Here is a 19495-nt window from a genome sequence, read left to right on the forward strand (position 1 = left end):
CACAAAAAAGGGAAATGTGCATTGAGATGTCTGTGTTAATTAACTTAATGGGTAGAGTTCTTTCACCATGTATAGACACATCAAATCACCACAATGTATATTTCAAATAGTTCACATTTTATGTATCAAATATACCTCAATAAAATTGAGAAACAAAACAAAACAAAATAAACACCCCAACCAAACTTCTCTGCTCCATAAAGAGAAAACTGAATTCCAAATATTGGGGGTCCTCCGACTAAATATAAAGCCAAATCCAAATGCACAGTTTGCTATATAAGCAGGGAATTCTTGCATATTTTGTGCAAGACCTTGACATTTTGGATATCTTGCATAGTTTGTGCAAGACCTTGACATTTGGGAGAAAGAGACTGAAAATAAATGAAAAATTCTCTCCCCAGGCCTTTGGAGGCAGAGATCTGGAAGGAAGTGGGTCTCCACCAATTGAATTTTTTTTTCTTTTTGGGTCACACCCTGCGATGCACAGGATTCCTGGCTTATGCACTCAGGAATTACTCTTGGCAGTGCTCGGGGGACCATATAGGATGCTGGGAATCAAACCTGGGTAGGCCACGTGCATGGCAAATGCCCTACCCACTGTGCTATCACTCCAGCCCCCACCAATTGAGTTTTAATGTCTTGGGACTTTGGGTGCTAACAAAGCTTCTCTAAACATATCACCCCAAAGTAGGAATTTTCATATTTCATGCAGTTTATGATAAGATTCCTGCTACTTATCATAAATTGCATGAAATATAAAAATTGAAGTTAAATAGTAAAGACTTTATTATAAGACAATGATCTGTGAGATAACTTTCCATGGGATTTTCAGAGTGAGCATCAGGGTGGCCAGTGCAGAGATGAGATGAGTGATCCTGAAAGTTGATGAGACTGCCTGGCAGAGGAGTGGTGTCATGAGTGGTTAGTAGGTGATTTTGTAATTAGGCCTGGTGAATGTGGAACTTAATGGGCGATGGAAGGGCAGGATGGACGTGATCCAGGAGGAAGAGGACTTCTAGCTGTTATGTGTAAGGTGAACTGGAATGAAGAAACAGAAGCAGTGAAATTGAAGCGTATTTAGTAACAAGCATATAGCTCTATGAAATAATTTGTTGTACAACATCATCATCATAAAATCCATGTAGCATCTAAAGTAAACAGATCTAGGGAACAGAAGTTGGGTTAAAGTTTGGATAGTCTGTGAAAGAAGGGTTTTATTTTCTTCTGAGTCATTTTTTACGTAACTTTTGTTATAAAGTTTTAAAAATTTTCAAAGGAAATATAGGTAAAAGAAAACCTTCATAATTTTCTAAGACTATCAAACTGTGACTCTTAACACATATTCAGGAGATTTTAATTTTTTTGTGTGTGCTTTTTGGGTCACACCTGGCGATGCACAGGGGTTACTCCTGACTCTGCACTCAGGAATTACCCCTGGCGGTGCTCAGGGGACCATATGGGATGCTGGGAATCAAACCTGGGTTGGCCGCATGCAAGGCAAATGCCCTACCCACTGTGCTATTGCTCCAGCCCCGAGATTTTATTCTTATATAAATATTTTTTGAGATAAAATTGCATATCTCAAAGCAAACTAAAATCCTAAGTGTATTAGTATGGAATTGGGTAATATGAAATTAGGGAATAAGATAGAAATTAATTCCTTTCTGAAGTCTGCCATTGTGTAAATGACTTTGTAAATATCATACACATTCCTCTTGGTAGGTTTTAAAGGATATTAGTAAAATTACCACTCCAATTTCTCCCAAATTCAATTTCAGTATAAATTAGTACTTTAAAATAATTTTTAGGTTTGTTTTGGTTTTCAGTTTTTGGATAACACCAGGTGATGCTCAATGTCCTGGCTCTGAGCTCAGAAATTCCTCCTGGCAGTGCTTGGGGAACCATATAGGGTGCCGGGGATCAAAACAGGGGTACCATCCTCCCTACTGTACTATCACTCCAGCCTCACACTTGAGTACTTTTTTTTATGGCTGGATCCTATCTATGCCATGCCTGTCTGTCTTGTCTCCTTAATGACATGACTTTCTTGTTACTGTACTTCAACAGAAAGTTTCTGTACTATATTTTTAGTATGTTACTAGATTGCTGAGTCTTAGTTTCTATAATTTTCAATATTTAAAAAATAAACCATTAAGTGCAATGTCTGTATTCAATATAAATACACCATTTCCTGTTTTCTCTTTTCTTCACCTTTTTTTTCTGCTTGCCATATAATATTCCTCTCTGTTATTTCCATCCTGACATTGAATGAAGATAACATTCACAAAGTTTCATTAAAGCAATGTACTCTGCCTTGCACGTGGTCGACCGGGGTTCAATTCCTCCGTCCCTTTCAGAGAGCCCTGCAAGCTAGCGAGAGTATCCCGCCCGCAGGGCAAAGCCTGCCAAACTACCCAAGATGAATTAGATATGCCAAAAATAGTAACAAGTCTCACAATGGAGAGTTACTGGTGCTCGAGCAAGCAAATCGATGAACAACGGGAGGACAGTGCTACAGTGCTACTTCTGTAAAATCATGAAAATAGGCAACATATATTTGCATGTACAAATAATGCAGATTTGCATCAGCACACTCATGAAATCTGAGTGCCTTAATCAGTTCAATTAAAATATCTACTATTTGCAACACTAGACTGAATCTCGAAATACTACCAAAATACTACCAATATCTCATTAATAGTCATCTCAAGAAATGTTTTCCAGACATAGAGAAGAAAAGCGCCAACCCAACAGAGGCTGCTGGGGGAGGGAGGGAGGGGAGGGAAACTGGGGACACTGGTGTTGGGAAATGTACACTTGGGGGATGGGTGTTGGAACAATGTATGACTCAAACCTAATCATGAACTTCTTTGTAAGGGTCTATTTCACAGTGATTAAATAAAAACAACAACAACAATAATTAAAAAAATGCTTTCCACATACTAACTCAGTGTCCAAAGAATACTAAAAGTGACAGGAATTGGGAAACCCAGGAGTGGGATAAAACTTGAAATTCCGGATTTCTGTAACTGGGTTTCTTTAGTTTCATTTTCTTTGGTAGGCTATAGAAGTCTCTGTAAATTTTTTTCGAGAGTTCTCGTTTTGATTCTCATTAATTTGGAAATGATTATTTCAAGATTCACTCTAGTATTGCAAATAGTAGCAAATGGGTTAGAGATGTTCTCTGCACCAAATAGAGATTTTTGTTAGTAAAATAACACAATGATTTCAGGGAGAATAAAGAATGTCAAATAGAGCAAAAACATTCTATATTAATTATATTTAAGTCAAAACCTGGAGCGATAGCACAGCGGTAAGGCATTTGCCTTGCACGCAGCCAACATGGCTGACCCGAGTTCGATTCCTCCGCCCCTCTCAGAGAGCCCGGCAAGCTACTGAGAGTATCTCGCCCACACGGCAGAGCCTGGCAAGCCACCCGTGATGTATTCAATATGCCAAACACAGTAACAACAAAATCTCCAATGGAGACGTTACTGGGTCCGCTCGAGCAAATCGATGAACAATGGGAGGGCCTTTACCTTTTTTTAAGTCAAAACCTATTAATTTGGAAGCATTCATTCATAAAATAGAATCAAAAATTTTTTCTTATTTTTCAAAAGTACTTTATTACTCTAGGCTTAGAATTAAGAAATATTTATTAATAATAATAATTTCTTACTATTAATAAAAGATACTTTGAAACTTTACGTAAATGTAGGATAGTGTTCTATTTCAAGACAGTGGGCAGAACTATTTCCTTGCCTCACAATTCAATCCAGACAATAATACACTAAAATTCTGGACTTTAAAAATCAATCTTCTCAGAGGCTGGAGAGCTGATTCAAAGGGCTGATAAGCACTGCCAGAGAGCAAACCCAAAGCACCAACTGGGAGTAAGCCCTGCCCACCTCCCCCACCCCCCACGCACCACTGGGTGTAGAGCCCAGCCAAACAAAATTATACTTATCATGATATCCAAATTTCTGAATTTTTACTTTCAAACTATAGTTCCATATTGATTTTATTCATCATTATGATTTTGAGTAGCACAGGAAAAGAAAATTTTACTTACCATTTAAGTCCTTAAAACCCACACTGTAACTGAATTCGGCTCTGGGGGGTTTAGGGTCCGGAGGAGGAAGGGTGTCGACTCCTAAACTCTGTGAAGACAGAGCCCATCACAAAAATTAATCAGGATGCCAACACTTTTTGCAGGACATCTTAATCACTGAGTTACAAATCATTTACTGTTAACAAATTTTTCATGTTCTTTTAAAACTGTATTCTTCAATTAATTTTTATGTGTTTTTTCCCAAAACAAATTAAAACTTAAAAATTATTCCAGAAATAGATACAAAAATTCAGTTAAATAAGAATTGGTTTCTAAATGGTACATCTTGAAATAAAACAAGTCAACCAAGAATAAAATAATTTTTATAAACTTAGGAAACAGTATTTAATGATGATTTTGTGACATATGAACTATATAAAATTCTGAAAGTACTGAAGTTTTAACATCGAAAAGAAATATTTAGTTCTTAGAAGACAAAACTTTTTTCAGGAAATTATCTGTCATACAGTAGTGTCCTCTTTCTAAAGCTCCTATTAAGAAATTATGGTCAAGATACAAATTTTGCAAATAGTCTTTTTTCAAGCAGCAAAAATTTATTTTGCATATATAAATTAAAATTTCATAGTTGTTTCATCTATAGTTTGTGAAGTGATTTTTATCTTCTGAAATATTTTATAATATATTGAGTGCTTCGACGTTAATTTGATTTGGTAAATTTGTTTTGTAAATTTCTGAAGCAAATGAATAAATAAACTAAGCATTATATGCTTGGAAACTGAAAATGCAACCAGTTCTGAGAAGAAAAAAAAAGAGCATTAATCAAAAGTGTAGACAATAACTAACTCAACCAAGTTAGAATCAAGGACAAAATGTAAGGAAAAGTGACTGCAGTTCAGGAATTCATTCTCAAAGGCAGGAGAAGTGTGAAAAACTGCCTAGAAAAGGTGGGACTGATTAGCTAACTACTGAACCAACACCAGAGCAAAAATTTAGTGAAAACATTGCAAAGAAATTTACTTAATGAGATAATTTTTTAATGCTATAACTAAAAATTCCTAAACAATTAAAGCAGTCAATTCATTTTTCTCTATAATATGATTTATTATTTAAATATAAAAAGTGAAAAAAACTTAAAATAGATGTCCAACAAAATATCAATATATAAACTTGTGACAAAACAGGCTTCCAGTAAAATGCAGAGAGGGGAAAAGAAAGAAAATTGATTTGAAGGAGGAGGATCCTTAATCATAGGAAAGCCATTCAAGGGTAATAAGAAGTGAGGTAGGTAACAGCTTTTATTGTATAGTTTCTGTGCCTAGGGAAATGATTTTAGCTGGTATATGAAAAGACAAACACCTAACATTTAAATTACTGTTTGTCTGTCTGGATGTCTAATCAATAAATATCACCTTAGAACATTTAACCTGTTAAAAATGGCTTATGTTTGGAGGAGCAGGGCAGGCTGGAGAAGCCTCACAAGCGTGGCTGAGGAGGTCCCCGGCTTCACTCAGTGTTTCTTCCCTCACAGGGGACTGGAAGTAGCCTGACAATGGGGCTTAGTACTAGGGCCTTGCAATGCTGGGGAATACCCTGGGCACCCTGGTGATGCTCTGGGGAGAGATAATTTAAAAAAAAATTGGGGAGGGGGTTTAGGTCACACCCAGAGATGCTTGGGAGTTACTCCTGGCTTTGCACTCTGGAATTACTCCTGGCAGTGCTTGGGGGACCATATGAGATGCCGGGGATTGAACCTGGGTTGGCTCATGTAAGGCAAAAACACCCTAGCTGCTGCACTATCACTCTGGCTTCTGATGATTTTAAAGATTTTAAATAATTAATTACAAATGTTAAGAAAATACCCTGACAGGTGTTCTACAGGTGTGCCAATGTGCCCCTAAACCAAGAAGGTGAAGCAAAACAGAGTGAAGTTTGAGAACTCTGCTTTATGCTTCTTAAAACTGTGCTTGAGGGAGCTGAGCGATAGCACAGCGGGGAGGGCATTTACCTTGCACGCAGCCAACCTGGGTTCGATTCCCAGCATCCCATATGGTCCCTGGAGCTACCGCCAGGAGTGTAGAGCCAGGAGTAACCCATGTGCATTGCCAGGTATGACCCCCCCCCCCAAAAAAAACCCCAAAAAACAAAAAACAAAAACTGTGCTTGAATATGTACTTTATTACATGTTTTATAATGTTGATTTAGGAATTCTTCATTCCTTTCCAGTATTTAATTAGAAATCCTTTTATAGACAGCACTCATCAATCATTTACTTATCCTGGACTACAGTTTTACTAGGTCGTAGAAAGACTTAAGATTAATGCTTTATTCTTTTCTCTTATTGATCAATTTTCAGAGTAATAAGTTACTGCTCTGGCAATTTCCAATGGTGACTGATAAAACTGTTTTTGACTCTACCTCATGGTGTTTCACTAATAAAAATTTAAGAAAAAAATAAAATAAAATTGTTTTTGAGGGCCAGAGTGATAGGGCAGTTGTAGGGCGTTTGCCTTGCATGTGGCCGACCAGGGTTTGATCTCCAGCATCCCATATGGTCCCTCATATGATTCCTGAGTGATTTCTGAGTGCAGAACCAAGAGTAACCCCTGAGCATTGCTGGTTGTGACCCAAAAAGCCAAAAAAAATGGTTTGATTTTATTACTGTAGTCTTTCTAAACTCACATTTTGCCTCAATAGAAACAAAAATTTTTTATGCACTTTAATGTTTCACTTTTTCTCTTATATTTTGTGTCATATCTTGCTCAGGAAAGCTACCCCCCGGCCTGGAGCGATAGCACAGCGGGTAGGGCGTTCGCCTTACAAGCGGCCAACATGGCCGACCCGAGTTCGATTCCTCTGCCCCTCTCGGAGAGCCCGGCAAGCTACTGAGAGTATTCGATATGCCAGACACAGTAACAACAAAGTCTCCAATGGAGACGTTACTGGGCCCGCTCGAGCAAATCGACGATCAACGGGAGGGCCTTTACCTTTACCCGAATCTTAAAATTACATAAATATTTGTTACATGTTTTCTTCTATATACATATTAGATACATTTAGATCTTTCATCCAGGTAATTCATCTTAGTGTAAGATATGAAGTAGAAATTCAGCTTGTGGTTTCTCAAATGTGTTATTAAACATAATTTATTAAATACTATCTTTATTATTACTTGTTTAGAATGCTTCTTTTATAAAAATATAAATTTCTTTAAATATTTTAATCTAATCCTTTTTTTTTCTTGACAAACGCAGTAACAGCAAGTCTCAAAATGGAGACGTTACTGGGCCCCCTCAAGCAAATCGATGAACAACAGAAGGACAGTGCTACAGTGCTACTCGCTCCATGCTATGGCTCAAGTTCTATTTTATCATTTATATACTGTGAGGTATATTTAAACTCGTTTTTATGTATCAGCCCTAAAATAATGCATATTATATATTTTAACCTATTATTCTATAACTTCAATTAGGTCAATGGAGTGATTAATATTAGCAAATGCTCCACAGACTTACCGATAGTCTATTGATTTCTGGAAAAGGAGAATATAATTTCTCAGTGATGGAAGATTCATCTGCTTTTCTGTTTCTTTGGGGTTTTGTTTGTTTTTTGTTTCGTTTGGGGCTATATCTGGCTGTACTCAGTGCTCTTGGTTCTGTGCTTAGAGATCACTGCTGACAGTGCTTAGGGGAACGTATAGATGCTGGGAATCAAATCCAGGTTGGCTGCATGCAAAGCAAGCACCTTACCTGCTGTACTATCTTTCTGGTCCTGTATTTCTCAATTTTTATAAAGAATTTGCTTTAAGCATGCATTCTTAATAAACTTGTCATATAATTTCATTTCCTCTATCTATAATAATATTCTTTATTTTAACTTATATTTTATATTATAGGATATATTGTCTTCAATTCATGCTTGAAATCAGCTTCCTGATGTTTTAGTATTCTCCATTCTATTTTTTATCAATTCATATATTTGATTTTAACATAATTCTTATAAAGGGTGTAACATTGGGCCCTGCCTTTAACAATTTTTTGAAGTCATTGTTGAATGAACCAAACCTGGCAGTGGTCAGGGGCTGGGCTCACTCCAGGCCATCCTTCAGATCATCTTATTATGCTCTCTTCGGGCCGCACACGTGCAAGGCTTATACTCTACCACTGAACCATGATTATCTATCTATTTTTTTTTTAATTTTTATTAGTGAAACATCATGAGGTACAGTTGTAGATTCACAATTTTTTGTGCTTGGGTTTCGATTATACAAGGATCAAATACCCATCCCTCCACCAGTGCCCATTTTCCACCACCATGGATAATATCCCTCCCACCCCCAATCCCCCCATCCCACCCTGCCTCTGTGGCAGGGCATTCCCTTTTGTTCTCTCTCTCCCTTTGGGTGTTGTGGTCTGCAAAAGAGGCGTTGAGTGGCAAACATGTTCAGTCCATAGTCTACTCCCAACATGCATCTCCCCTCCTGGGATGAGCCTTCAAACACCCTTTTTTGGTGCTCCCTTCTCTATCTGAGCTGCCCTTTCCCTTGGAATAGCTGGCTGGCCTCTAAGCTATGGAGTAATCCTCCTGGTGCTGAACTCAGCTATTCTTGGGTATTAATCTCATATTTTGTTACTTTATATCCACCAGATGAATGCAATCTTTCTATGTCTATCTCTCTCTTTCTGACTCATTTCGCTTAGCATGATACTTTCCATGTTGTACCACTTGTATGTAAATTTCATGACTTCATCTTTTCTAACAGCTACATAGTACTCCATTGTGTAGATGTACCAAAGTTTCTTTAACCAGTCATCTGTTCTTGGGCACTCAGGTTTCTTTCAGTTTCTGGCTATTGTAAAGAGTGCTGCAATGAACAAACAAGTGCAGATGTCACTTCGACTATACATTTTTGCCTCTCTGGGATATATTCCCAGGAGTGGTATTACTGGGTCAATTCTTACTTTCTTAATATCTGTTAATCACTTAACTAGCATTACATGTTTTTGGGAAATACATGTATGTGGCATACTGTGAAGATTATGCATATCTGAGAATATGCTTATACAATATATTCTCTGGAAAAGGCACAGAATATAGAGAGAGGGAGATAGGAAACAAAAAGACAGAATGATAATATAAGTATGGTAATGTGTTAACTAAGGAGAAATCTGGGAGGAAGTTAATGGGAGTTGTTTATCTTAATACTTTGACATTTTTGTAATCTTGAAGCTATTTCAAAATTTAAAGTTAAAATTATATTATATTTTTAGTTCCTTTTAATTTTTGCTTATTTAGGGGAAGTGAGGATGCCTATGGTTTATCTACTCATCTCAACCACACTCCAGTTTCAAAGACCAGAATAGGCACAAGATTCATAAATGGGATCAAAATGCCTACTTTTCTAATGACTGGAAAGTGTACAATCATCTCTGAGTGCAGTTGATAATGGCAGAATTGAAGAACAGACTTTAGATGCAAGGACAAAGTGGAACTTTTCTTTACCCTGAAATCTTGAGACCTAACTTTTGGGAGAAGTGTATGAGCCAGGCAAGTTCTACAGCTACAATACATTGCACATTGGGTGTTTTCCAAAAGGGCATCAAGAGAATGATGGCAAGTCCAAGACTCTGATGGACCCTTTTCTACTTCTGAGTTTGGGTGATAATGCTCAGGTGTGGTCTTATAAAAATGCCACATGTGGACCAGACAGAAGAGTCACTCCTAGGATAGGAGATAACACAGTAGACTAGGCAGATGCTTTGCACGTGCTGTCCTGGGTTCAATTCCAGGCACCACATGTAGTAGATCACCAGAAGTGATCCCTGAGCACAGTCAGAAGTAAGCCCTGAACAAAAACTCAAAAGCTCAAAACAAATATAAAAGCAAACAAAAAAGAAAAAAGAGAGATGAATGTCACTCTTACTGAAGTAGAGGGAAAGAAATGGATGGAATGACCACAGATGTTCTCAAATTCTCCCTCTTGAGGGGAGGAGGAAATGTTCTCTTGCCTAGAATATCCTATCTTAACATCTTAATACTATCTTAATACTTGTGAAGCAGCACCTTTTCTAACAAAGCACATAGTTTTATAATTTGTCTTCAAAGATGTTAAAATTTCTTGAATTTTATAGAGAAGTAGCTGCTACTAAAATAGATTTTCCTAAAAGAAATAATGCTTAAAATGGACTCTTCTTCATTTATTTTATTGAAAATTTGAAAATTTGTGCTGGAGTGATAGAAGAGTGGATAGGGCACTTGCTCTGCACTCTGCCAACCTGGGTTTGATCCCTTGAGTCTGCCAAGAGTGATGCCTGAGCGCAGAGCCAAGAGTAAGTCCTAAACATGGCTGTGTGTGACTGCAAAACTGAAAAACCGAAAAATAAAAGGCAAGGGCTGGGAAAATAGTACAGTGGGTAAAGTGCCTACCTTGCGTGTAACTAACTCCAGATTTTTGTTTGTTTGTTTTAATAAAGGTTTAATTATTTTGGGGCTAAAGTGACAGTACAGAGGGTAGGGGGTTTGTCTTGCATATTGTCTACTGGGAGTTCTATTCCCAGCACTCTATATGGGCCCCCAAGCCGGCCAGGAGTGATCCCAGAGCAGAGAGCCAGGAGTAAAACCTGAGCACTGCTGGGTGTGGCCTCCCCCACCAAACAAAGAGAAATCTGCCAATTACCGCCTTGTTTAGGTGTATCAGACAATTTTTTAATATTTCAGGCTGAAATGATGAGCAGACTATGCTTTAAATCAATGGTGAAGCAAACTCCATAATGCGCAATGAGGCTCACGTGACTTTGTTACCTGATTATGGGCTGAGTAACAACTTGAGGCTCTTGGTGACTGGAATAAGTTAGTGTGATCTTGGTGTCCAGGCCTTCTGCTGTGGCCCACTGTCTAAAGCTGAGTGGCTTTCAAGCTACTTTGAGGAGACTAGTTCTTACAATGCACAAGTAGGGTGGCACAAGAAATTTGAGTCCTGCAGAATATAGCATTTCTTCAAAGGTTGGTAAAGAATCTCTTTTTTTTTCCTTTTTGAGTCACACAGGGGTTACTCCTAGCTTTGCACTCAGGAATTACTCCTGGCGGTGCTCAGGGGACCATATGGGATGCTGGAAATCAAACCCGGATCGGCTATGTATAAGGCAAATGTCCTACCCGCTGTGCTATTACTCCAGCCCCGGTAAAGAATCTTGATTGAAGGTCATACCAATGTAATTAAGCTAGTCTTTATATCAAGGTTACTGCAGGGGAAATGGTTCCATGTGGTGGGGATTGTGGGGGGATTCACTTAGGAAAAATTCCTGCTTGGTCAAATATTTGAACATGATGTGCAGGAGAAGCACCATTAAGAGAGTGTGTGTGAGACCAATGTGTTCAGCGAGCACTCCCAGGACCACTTTATTTTCCTCTTCACTGTCACTGTTGCATCGGGAATGTCTAAATATTTTCAACCTCTGATTTTTTTGAAAAGAAAGCTAGTTCTCTGGTCATATTCAAACCAAATCGTATCATTCCTTGTTTTGTCACTTGAAAGCAAAGAATGAACATTTATTTACCTGGGTGAGAAGATCCATCTCTCCCAACAAATTGCTGAACATTTGGTCGATGTCTTCATTTGACTCACCCATCTGAAAAACAAAAAATAGTATGAGCAGTCTATTGACTGGGTGGCTGCTCAGTCTTTTTTTCACCAAGAGCGATATCCATGGACAAGTATGGGAGAAAGAGCTAAGAAGGTTTGATTCTGTCTGGAATTCTGTGCCTTCTGATTGGCTTGGACTAGGATTGGAGTAAATGCTCAGAACTGCCTCAGAGCAAGTACCGATCTGTCTTCTAAATAAAACTATTTTTTTCGAGAGTACGTGGTGTCATTCAAGTCCTTTAGGTATGTCGTCATTCAAACATGCACTTCACCACAGGTTTCTCACTTCCTATATTAGAAGAGCTCCTCATTCTACAGTAATGGTGTCAGGGGTATAGAACTTCACCTCCACTTAAGCACTTACACAAAAATGGTATGTCCAGAAAGAGTAAGTATATTTACCCAATAACTCCTTGCTTTAAAAATATATCTCTGAAATAACAAGAAGTAATGTTGTAGACATCAGAACTTCAGTTATATTAGTGATATGAGTGAGGGGTATAGCCATATATTCAAAACACAGATTCAACAAAACTGAAAACATGAGGTCTAAGCTGCAACCACGGAAACTTTGTCATGTGCCTGTCAAGGTCACAGATGGAGGTGGAGTGGGGGTTGGGGTGGGGAGGGAATCTGGGAACAATGGTGGAGGGAAGTTGGCAATGGTGGAGGGATTGGTGTTGAATCATTGAATGCTAAAACTCAACTATCAGTAACTTTGTGAATCATGACTGTAAAATAGCACTGCACTGCACTGTCCTCCCATTTTTCACTGATTTGCTCGAGCAGGCCCACTAATGTCTACATTGTGAGACTTGTTGTTACTGTGTTTAGCATTTTGAATACACCACAGGTAGTTTGCCAGGCTTTGCCGTGCGGGCAAGATACTCTTGGTAGCTTGCAGGGCTCTCTGAGAGGGACGGAGGAATCAAACCTGGCTCGGCCAGGCCTGCCTTCCACAAGGCAAATGCCCTACCGCTGTGCTATAGCTCCAGCCCTGTTAAATAAAATTTTTAAAAAAGAATATGTCACTGAAATAGAGCTTTGATACACTTAGTTGAAAATATTGGGTGACAACCAGAACTATAGTGACCACACAAGCGATAAGACATGGAAATAAAACATTTCTTTTTCTTTTTTTATGTAGAAGTACTGTTATTTATTCAGCCACTGATTAGCTGATTGAATTGGGCATGAACTTCATCTTACTTTTTTCCCCATAATTTTATTTATTTATTTTTCTTCTTATATTTATTTATTGAATCACAGTGGGAAGAGTTACAAAGTTTTCAGGTTTAAGTCTCAGTCATACAATGATCAAACATCTTTCCCTTCACCAGCACTCATTTTTTACCACCAAGAACCCCAATGTACCCCCCCTCCCACCCCTCCCAATGCCTATGAGGCAGAAGATTTCTACTTAACTCTTCTCTACATTGATTACATTCGTTATTTTGACAAAAGATGCACCATTATTGTTTAGAATTCCCCCCCCCCCAACAATCAGAATTGCTGAAAAGGCATTGTGAAATACTTTATTTTCTATAGCTGGTTATGAGAATCATATAATGTCGTGCGGCCACAATAGCAGCCACATGATTTTGGATTTCTGCAAAGAGCCAGATAATTACAAGACCGGTTTCTGTGCATCTGCTGTTATGGCTGTGCCAGAGAGCCACCAGTGGGGGGCAACTCATGACCTCGGTAGGGCGTGAAGGACGAGCTGATACCATCCCCCTTCCCATGAGGCTGCAGTTGCCCTGTCACCGCCGGCTCATACCTGGCTTTCCAATAAGCTCTGAGGTGGCGGCCACCTTGTATGCGGTCCAGATGCATTTCTGCCAAAAGCCGCTGGGTTTTGTGATTTGTTTCTGAGTCTCTGGGAACATGGCCATTAATCAGCTTGATCAGGAGCCGGAGAGGCTGTTTGTAGGCGGCGACTCGGGGTCTCGTTGGGATGGGGAGGAAAGGGCCGGTTCAACCTTCATCTGGTGAGGTCCTGTGTGTCTCATTGCAGGCCCAAACCTGTCCAGTGGCCTCTGGAGGATGGCGGTCACCGGGCTGCCAGGGGGAACAGGCTAAGGCATGAAACCTATTCCCACCTGGAGTGGCCCAGTGCCAGTAACCTACTGCAAGAACAGGACTCATTTCTGCCAAAAGCCTTTGGGTTCCGAGATTCATTTCTGAGTCTTTGGGATCATGTCCGTTAAGCAGTTCAATCAGGAACCAGAGAGGCCATGCCTCCAGTTATATAGCTGAGCTGGAGGTGGTTTGTGGGTGTGTGTCCCACATACCTAACTTTTGGCCGTTTACTTTCTTGGTAAACTTTGCCCCAAGTTTTTGGGGTCTGGCCAAAGGCACAGCAGCAATTCTGGGGTATCTGAAAGTCTGATAATGCCATCAAGCTGCTGATGCTCTCCCATCACAGGTACAGACTGACCTGCTGGCAGTACCATACCCCCTGAAATAAAACATTTTTTACATTATAATATTTCTTTGCCTAAAAAATCAAGTAGTTGTTCAAGAGAGGAAGAGTGGTTCACAAAATTGGAAAAAAATGGCCTGGGAGGCATTAAGAGGCGTGTGCTCTCTCTCTGACATTTTTGGTGAGATTAGATGAGAAAATCAAGAGATGTGAAACCTAGTGCTTCTTCAGCTACTGACTAGCAGCCATTGTGTGGCATAGGAAATCAACCGAGAAAACATCTAAGCCTTCTAAAGACACTAACAAACTGTGGCAGTAATGCCAAGTGCAGCTTAAGGAAAGAAGTCTTGTGAGGGCCAAAGCAATAGTTCAGTGGGTAGGGTGACTTGCTTTGCACATAGCCAACCTGGGTTCAATCCCTGGAACCCCACGTGGTCTCCTGAGCCCTGCCAAGAGTGACCCTTGAGCACAGAGCCAGGACTAAGCCCTGAGCACAGCTAAGTGTCACCCCAAAACAAAACATAAAAGAAGTCTGGTGAAGGTCAGGGAATAAATTTATATTATCTAAGCAAAACAATATTTATTTGTGTATATGTTTGTATTTTACATAAATTATTTTGCTGAAATAATAAAGTCAAAGCAGATCTACTTTTCCTTGAATAAATTAGCTCAAATCATACACATAGTGATTCCTGAGTGCAAAGCCCTGAGCACCAATGGATGTGATAACCCCAAGCCAACTTTTATTTTAATTTAAAAAGAAAGATTTATTTTTAGTGATGTAAAATAATTTAGAAAACATGGGAGAAAAAAAGGGAAACCCACAGACAGACAGTAATGATGACGATTGTTGATGAAGAAGAGGATAATGGAGGTCACTTGCCCCATCAATTACCACATTCCAATAACTGTTTTATAAACAAGGATTTACAGTTCCATTAAACTCCTAAGCTGACGTTGACACTGAGTCACCAGGAAAAACCATGATTGTAAAAACCATCTGGGGAGAATTGGTGCATATCTTCCAAACGTCCCATTCTCTTCGAGCACTTAACCTTCCCAAATTGCCATCAGCAGTTATCTTTACATCACTTAAGAAATCTGACAGAATCTTTTTGCTCAATATTCTCAGCATATATTTTCCCTTCTCCAAAACTTAAGGAGGAAAGGTGATTGACTAATTTCTCCCCTTACTCAGTTTTACCATCTTCATTAAACAGGACTGATAGAACCGTCTGAATTTCCTGCTTTCTATGATCATCTTTTTGAACTCTCTTAGCTTTTCCTCTAGTGAAAAAGAAAAGCTACCATGCGTTAGCACTGTGACATCCAATAGTCATTTCTAGTTTTACTGATTAAAAAATAAATATTGATTGAAATTCTGGGATTTACCACTTTGCTGTCATCTCAAGTTTTAAAGTTGCCCATATGCGCAGATTTTATGTTGGAGGAAGGTTTGTTAGTATTCCACAAAGTTCCATCTGGATTTTAGTGGAGAAAGTATCTTGCAGATACTTTCAATACTACACAGATTTCCCAAAATGTATTAAGAGGAATATAGCAAGAGAAATTAAAGCAAGAGAGATCTGAGATACTATGGGAAAATCAATCAGCTATAGAAGACAGTGTAAGTGTGAGTCTACGTCTCCAGGTAAGAGATCAGGGAGGATTCAAACACAGCATCATTGAAGACAGAAGGAAGATATTCTACTTTGTTGTTCTGTTGGGTTTATAATATTGATTGATTAGAAGGAAAGAGGTGGGGATTGCCTTTGGTGGAGTGAAGAGTCAATGCTTGGGGTCTAGTCACATGTAGTTTTATCATCTCCCAGAGGGTTACAGAGAATTTGAATCAGACACCCCGTTCTTCAAATTTCATTAAATCAATGAAATAAAGTACCTGAGTCAATAGAGTACCCCTGGTTTCACCACTGTGCCCTAAAAATAATCCAACAACCAAAATCTTGTAATGGATAGTTTATTCATCATTTGAGTTAAAGGGTAAATGAATAATACAATTTCAGAACTTTCCATCTGAATTTCATTAGAATATAATGTAGGACAATAATTTGGAAATATTAAGAGAAAATACGAATATTTAGCATTAAAATATTCCAGATATCTCACGAGGAAAGTAATTCATTCAGAGTGAAAAAATACATATTTACTGATTTAACAATGTCAACCAGTGTTACAATAAACTCAGAGAATCAAAGATGACACTAATAATGATTGTTCCATTGGTCCTATCTCTTAAATTGCTAAATTTCGAAAGTCACTAAGATGATGACAGACAAAGTCCTGAAAGGAAATGTGGAACTGATGAGTCAGTAAAAGTTACAGACTCAAGAGACCTTAGTTTTTCAGTTTGTAAAGGACATGGATACAAAAGATTAAAGACATGCCAGAGTGAATCATACACTTAAATGGAAAGAATGCAAAACAAAAAGCTTCTTGTGACCTCTTCTGAAACTCCCTGTGTTTTATCCCTTTTCTTCAGTATGTTGATAACGATTATTAAAAGGGACAAACTTCAAAGTTGTATTAAAATTTAGAGTCATAAGGAATTATGCTACTGATTGAATCATAGTTTAAAAGCATCTTATTCTTGGTGAAAATAACGACATTTATCCTTGGTGAAAGAGGATAGAGTTAAGGGATATTATTGACATAAATTTGTATTAATATCTAAATTAAATCACTATGTATATGATTTTTCCTCAAAGAAAACTCTATATTTGGAATGGAGAGCACAATAGTCATATAAGAGTATACAAAACATGTTTGTGTGTGTATTTATATCATTCCAAAATTAAGATTAAAAAGAAAAGAAAGAGAAAAAAGTCTCTTGAGAATTATTCAAGTTAACAGCCAAAAATAAGGGCAGAGCAGTCTTAGTGAAGATTGCAAAACCAGCAAAACACACATCACAATTGGGTAGAATGAACATGTTTCTGTGATGAAGTTACTTATGAGTTCATTTTGGGTCTTGGGAATAACAAACTGTTGATTAAAAGAAAGATGCAACTGGACCTTCTCTGATAGATTTCATTGCATTTTGAGGAGAATGTGGGTAGGAGTAAGTGGGTTGTTGAGGCCACACACAGACTGAATCCTTCCTTAGATTCCCTGAGTGACAAGAGAACTAACTTCCCCTCAGACTCACCATTCCCTAAGCTCAAAAGTCTTAGGTCACAGTTTGACCATAGTTTTTAATGTGCAAATAGTTTCTCTTCTCCACATACATCAATTTCAGATCTAAACATCAAATAAATGTATTAAAAATTTCCACAGAGAAAAATATTTTAACTATAGTGGAGGATGGATGCGTTGCCCATTTTTTTAAGCCATCATGAAAAATACACCTATATATAAAACATCACATTATAATCTGCACCGCAGACATACAGACTGTTAATGAAAACTGCCTTCCAGTAAAGTTGGAAAAAAAAAATCAATCCCAATCACTCTGATTCTTTTTGTTAGATACCCTTTCAGAATCTCTTTCCAAATTGGATGCTTTTCCTAAAAGAAGATGCAAATCCGGTTAATATCTGTGCTAAAGAAATGCACTGTGGGAAAGCCAGAGAGATGAAGTGACTCTCCAGGACCCTGGGCAGGAATGACTGAGCAAGCAGGCCACAGGCGCGCATGCTGTCACTGCAGCACCATATCCTGTCTGCCTCTGATCTAGCGTATCACATGCACACACATACACAGCACACGTGAGACCCAGGTCTGATCCTTTACACTGTAAGGAAAACATTTTCTTGGGGGAAAACCAAAATCAGCCCACACGTTAAAATTACAGATTAAAATGAGGAGAAATTAAAGCATCTTTTCAGGTTAGGGCTTACTCTCAGTGTAGAAGCTGTACTACAGAATCCGGTCACATATGCAACGGAAGCTCTGAGTTATGTTGTGAAAAACACGATTGGAAAACAACTAAAATGACTGAATTCTACCTGATTCTTTTAGAGTATTATTTTTTTTTAAAAAAATGCAGTGATATTACTTAGCAAGAGGAAGTGGTTCACAGAACAATACATAGTTAAAGGTTCTCGCAATGTTGGTAGGGCAGGAGGAAGCTAAAAGTTTTGCTTAGCTGAACAGGAAACAGAAGCATCTTTGAAATTATACACAGTATTAAACAAAACTAAAACCGTATTCAAAAAACTACTATAATGAAATTCCTTGGGAGCTTTGCATAACACACCTGAGATCAGGAACATTTTTATGAAACAGGCTAACCCACAGTTGTTAGGTTAACCACTAAACGATTAAGATCATTCAATGCAGAGAAAGAGAGAGAGATAGAGAAGAAAAGCACCTGCTATAGCGGCAGGCTGGGGGGTCGGGGATAGGGGTGATGGGAGGGAACCTGGGGACACTGGTGCTGGGAAATGTACACTGCTGGAGGGATGGGTGTTGGAATACTGTATGACTGTAACTTAATCATTAACAGCTTTGTGTCTGTCTCACAGTGATTCAATAAAAAAGTAAAAAAGAAAAAAATTAAAGAAAAAAATGCAACCATGGAACAATATAGACCAACACAACAATCACAAAGGAATTTGTAGACATGGCAGATCTGCAAAGGTGATGTCATTCAAAAGGAACAGCCAAGACAGAGCGTTCATTCGTGAGGAATTCAGTGGTGATGAAATCTGGATGGACATATCCTTTTTAAATGAAAAATCAATCATGAAAGGACATGATTTATTTCAATAATTTAAAAACCACTTAGGGGGTGCTCTGTAATACCTTATGTATTTGTGACAATACTGACACAGACACAGAAAGAACAAGATCTATACTGCAAAGTATTTTTAAAATATTTAAAAAATAGACTTGACTCGTTTTTTAATTTTTTCCTTTCCTTTGGAAAAATGCTTTTGGTAGCATGGGACAGAGGAATGCAATTTGCTAAGTCAAGCTCCAGCATTGCTGAAAGGTGAGACTATAAGGAAGAAAATACCTGAAAAGCTTGCCTGAAAAGGTGTTTCTTATGATTTCCCCCTGAAGCTTGGCACTTCCTGCTTCCCAATGTTAAAAGATGTTCCTAAACACTGTATGCTTGAGGTTGAACCAAGTCCAGTCATGGGGAGGGCAGGGGAAGAGTCAAAAACGAGCCTTCCAAAGCTGGCCTTATTTCCGTTAACGCTGGTGCTGCTGCCTCTCACAAGTGTCCCCTGTGTGCCCTCTGTGCGTTTCATTGCCTCCTCCACTCCTTTGGATACAAAGAAAGTCAGTGCTTAAAGAGTAAAGCAGCAAGCTTTTTAATTCCTTGGTCAAATAAATTAGGCAATGCCAAAGGCTGTAGATTTAGTTCTTAGAGAAAATGTGGGCCTTCCAAGAT

General features: G+C 38.5%; 1 protein-coding gene across 1 annotated transcript in view; it reads right to left on the reverse strand.

Moving 5' to 3' along the window:
• Positions 1-19495, reverse strand: part of APBB1IP (amyloid beta precursor protein binding family B member 1 interacting protein) — an 88549-nt gene that overhangs the window by 38481 nt on the left and 30573 nt on the right. Inside the window, 2 exon segments of the mRNA XM_056107175.1 lie at positions 4073-4160; positions 11626-11697. Of these exon segments, the coding sequence (XP_055963150.1) occupies positions 4073-4160; positions 11626-11697 (160 nt within the window).

This window comes from Sorex fumeus, unplaced genomic scaffold (genome assembly GCF_029834395.1).
Source record: "Sorex fumeus unplaced genomic scaffold, SorFum_2.1 ptg000007l, whole genome shotgun sequence".
Classification (NCBI taxonomy): domain Eukaryota; kingdom Metazoa; phylum Chordata; class Mammalia; order Eulipotyphla; family Soricidae; genus Sorex; species Sorex fumeus.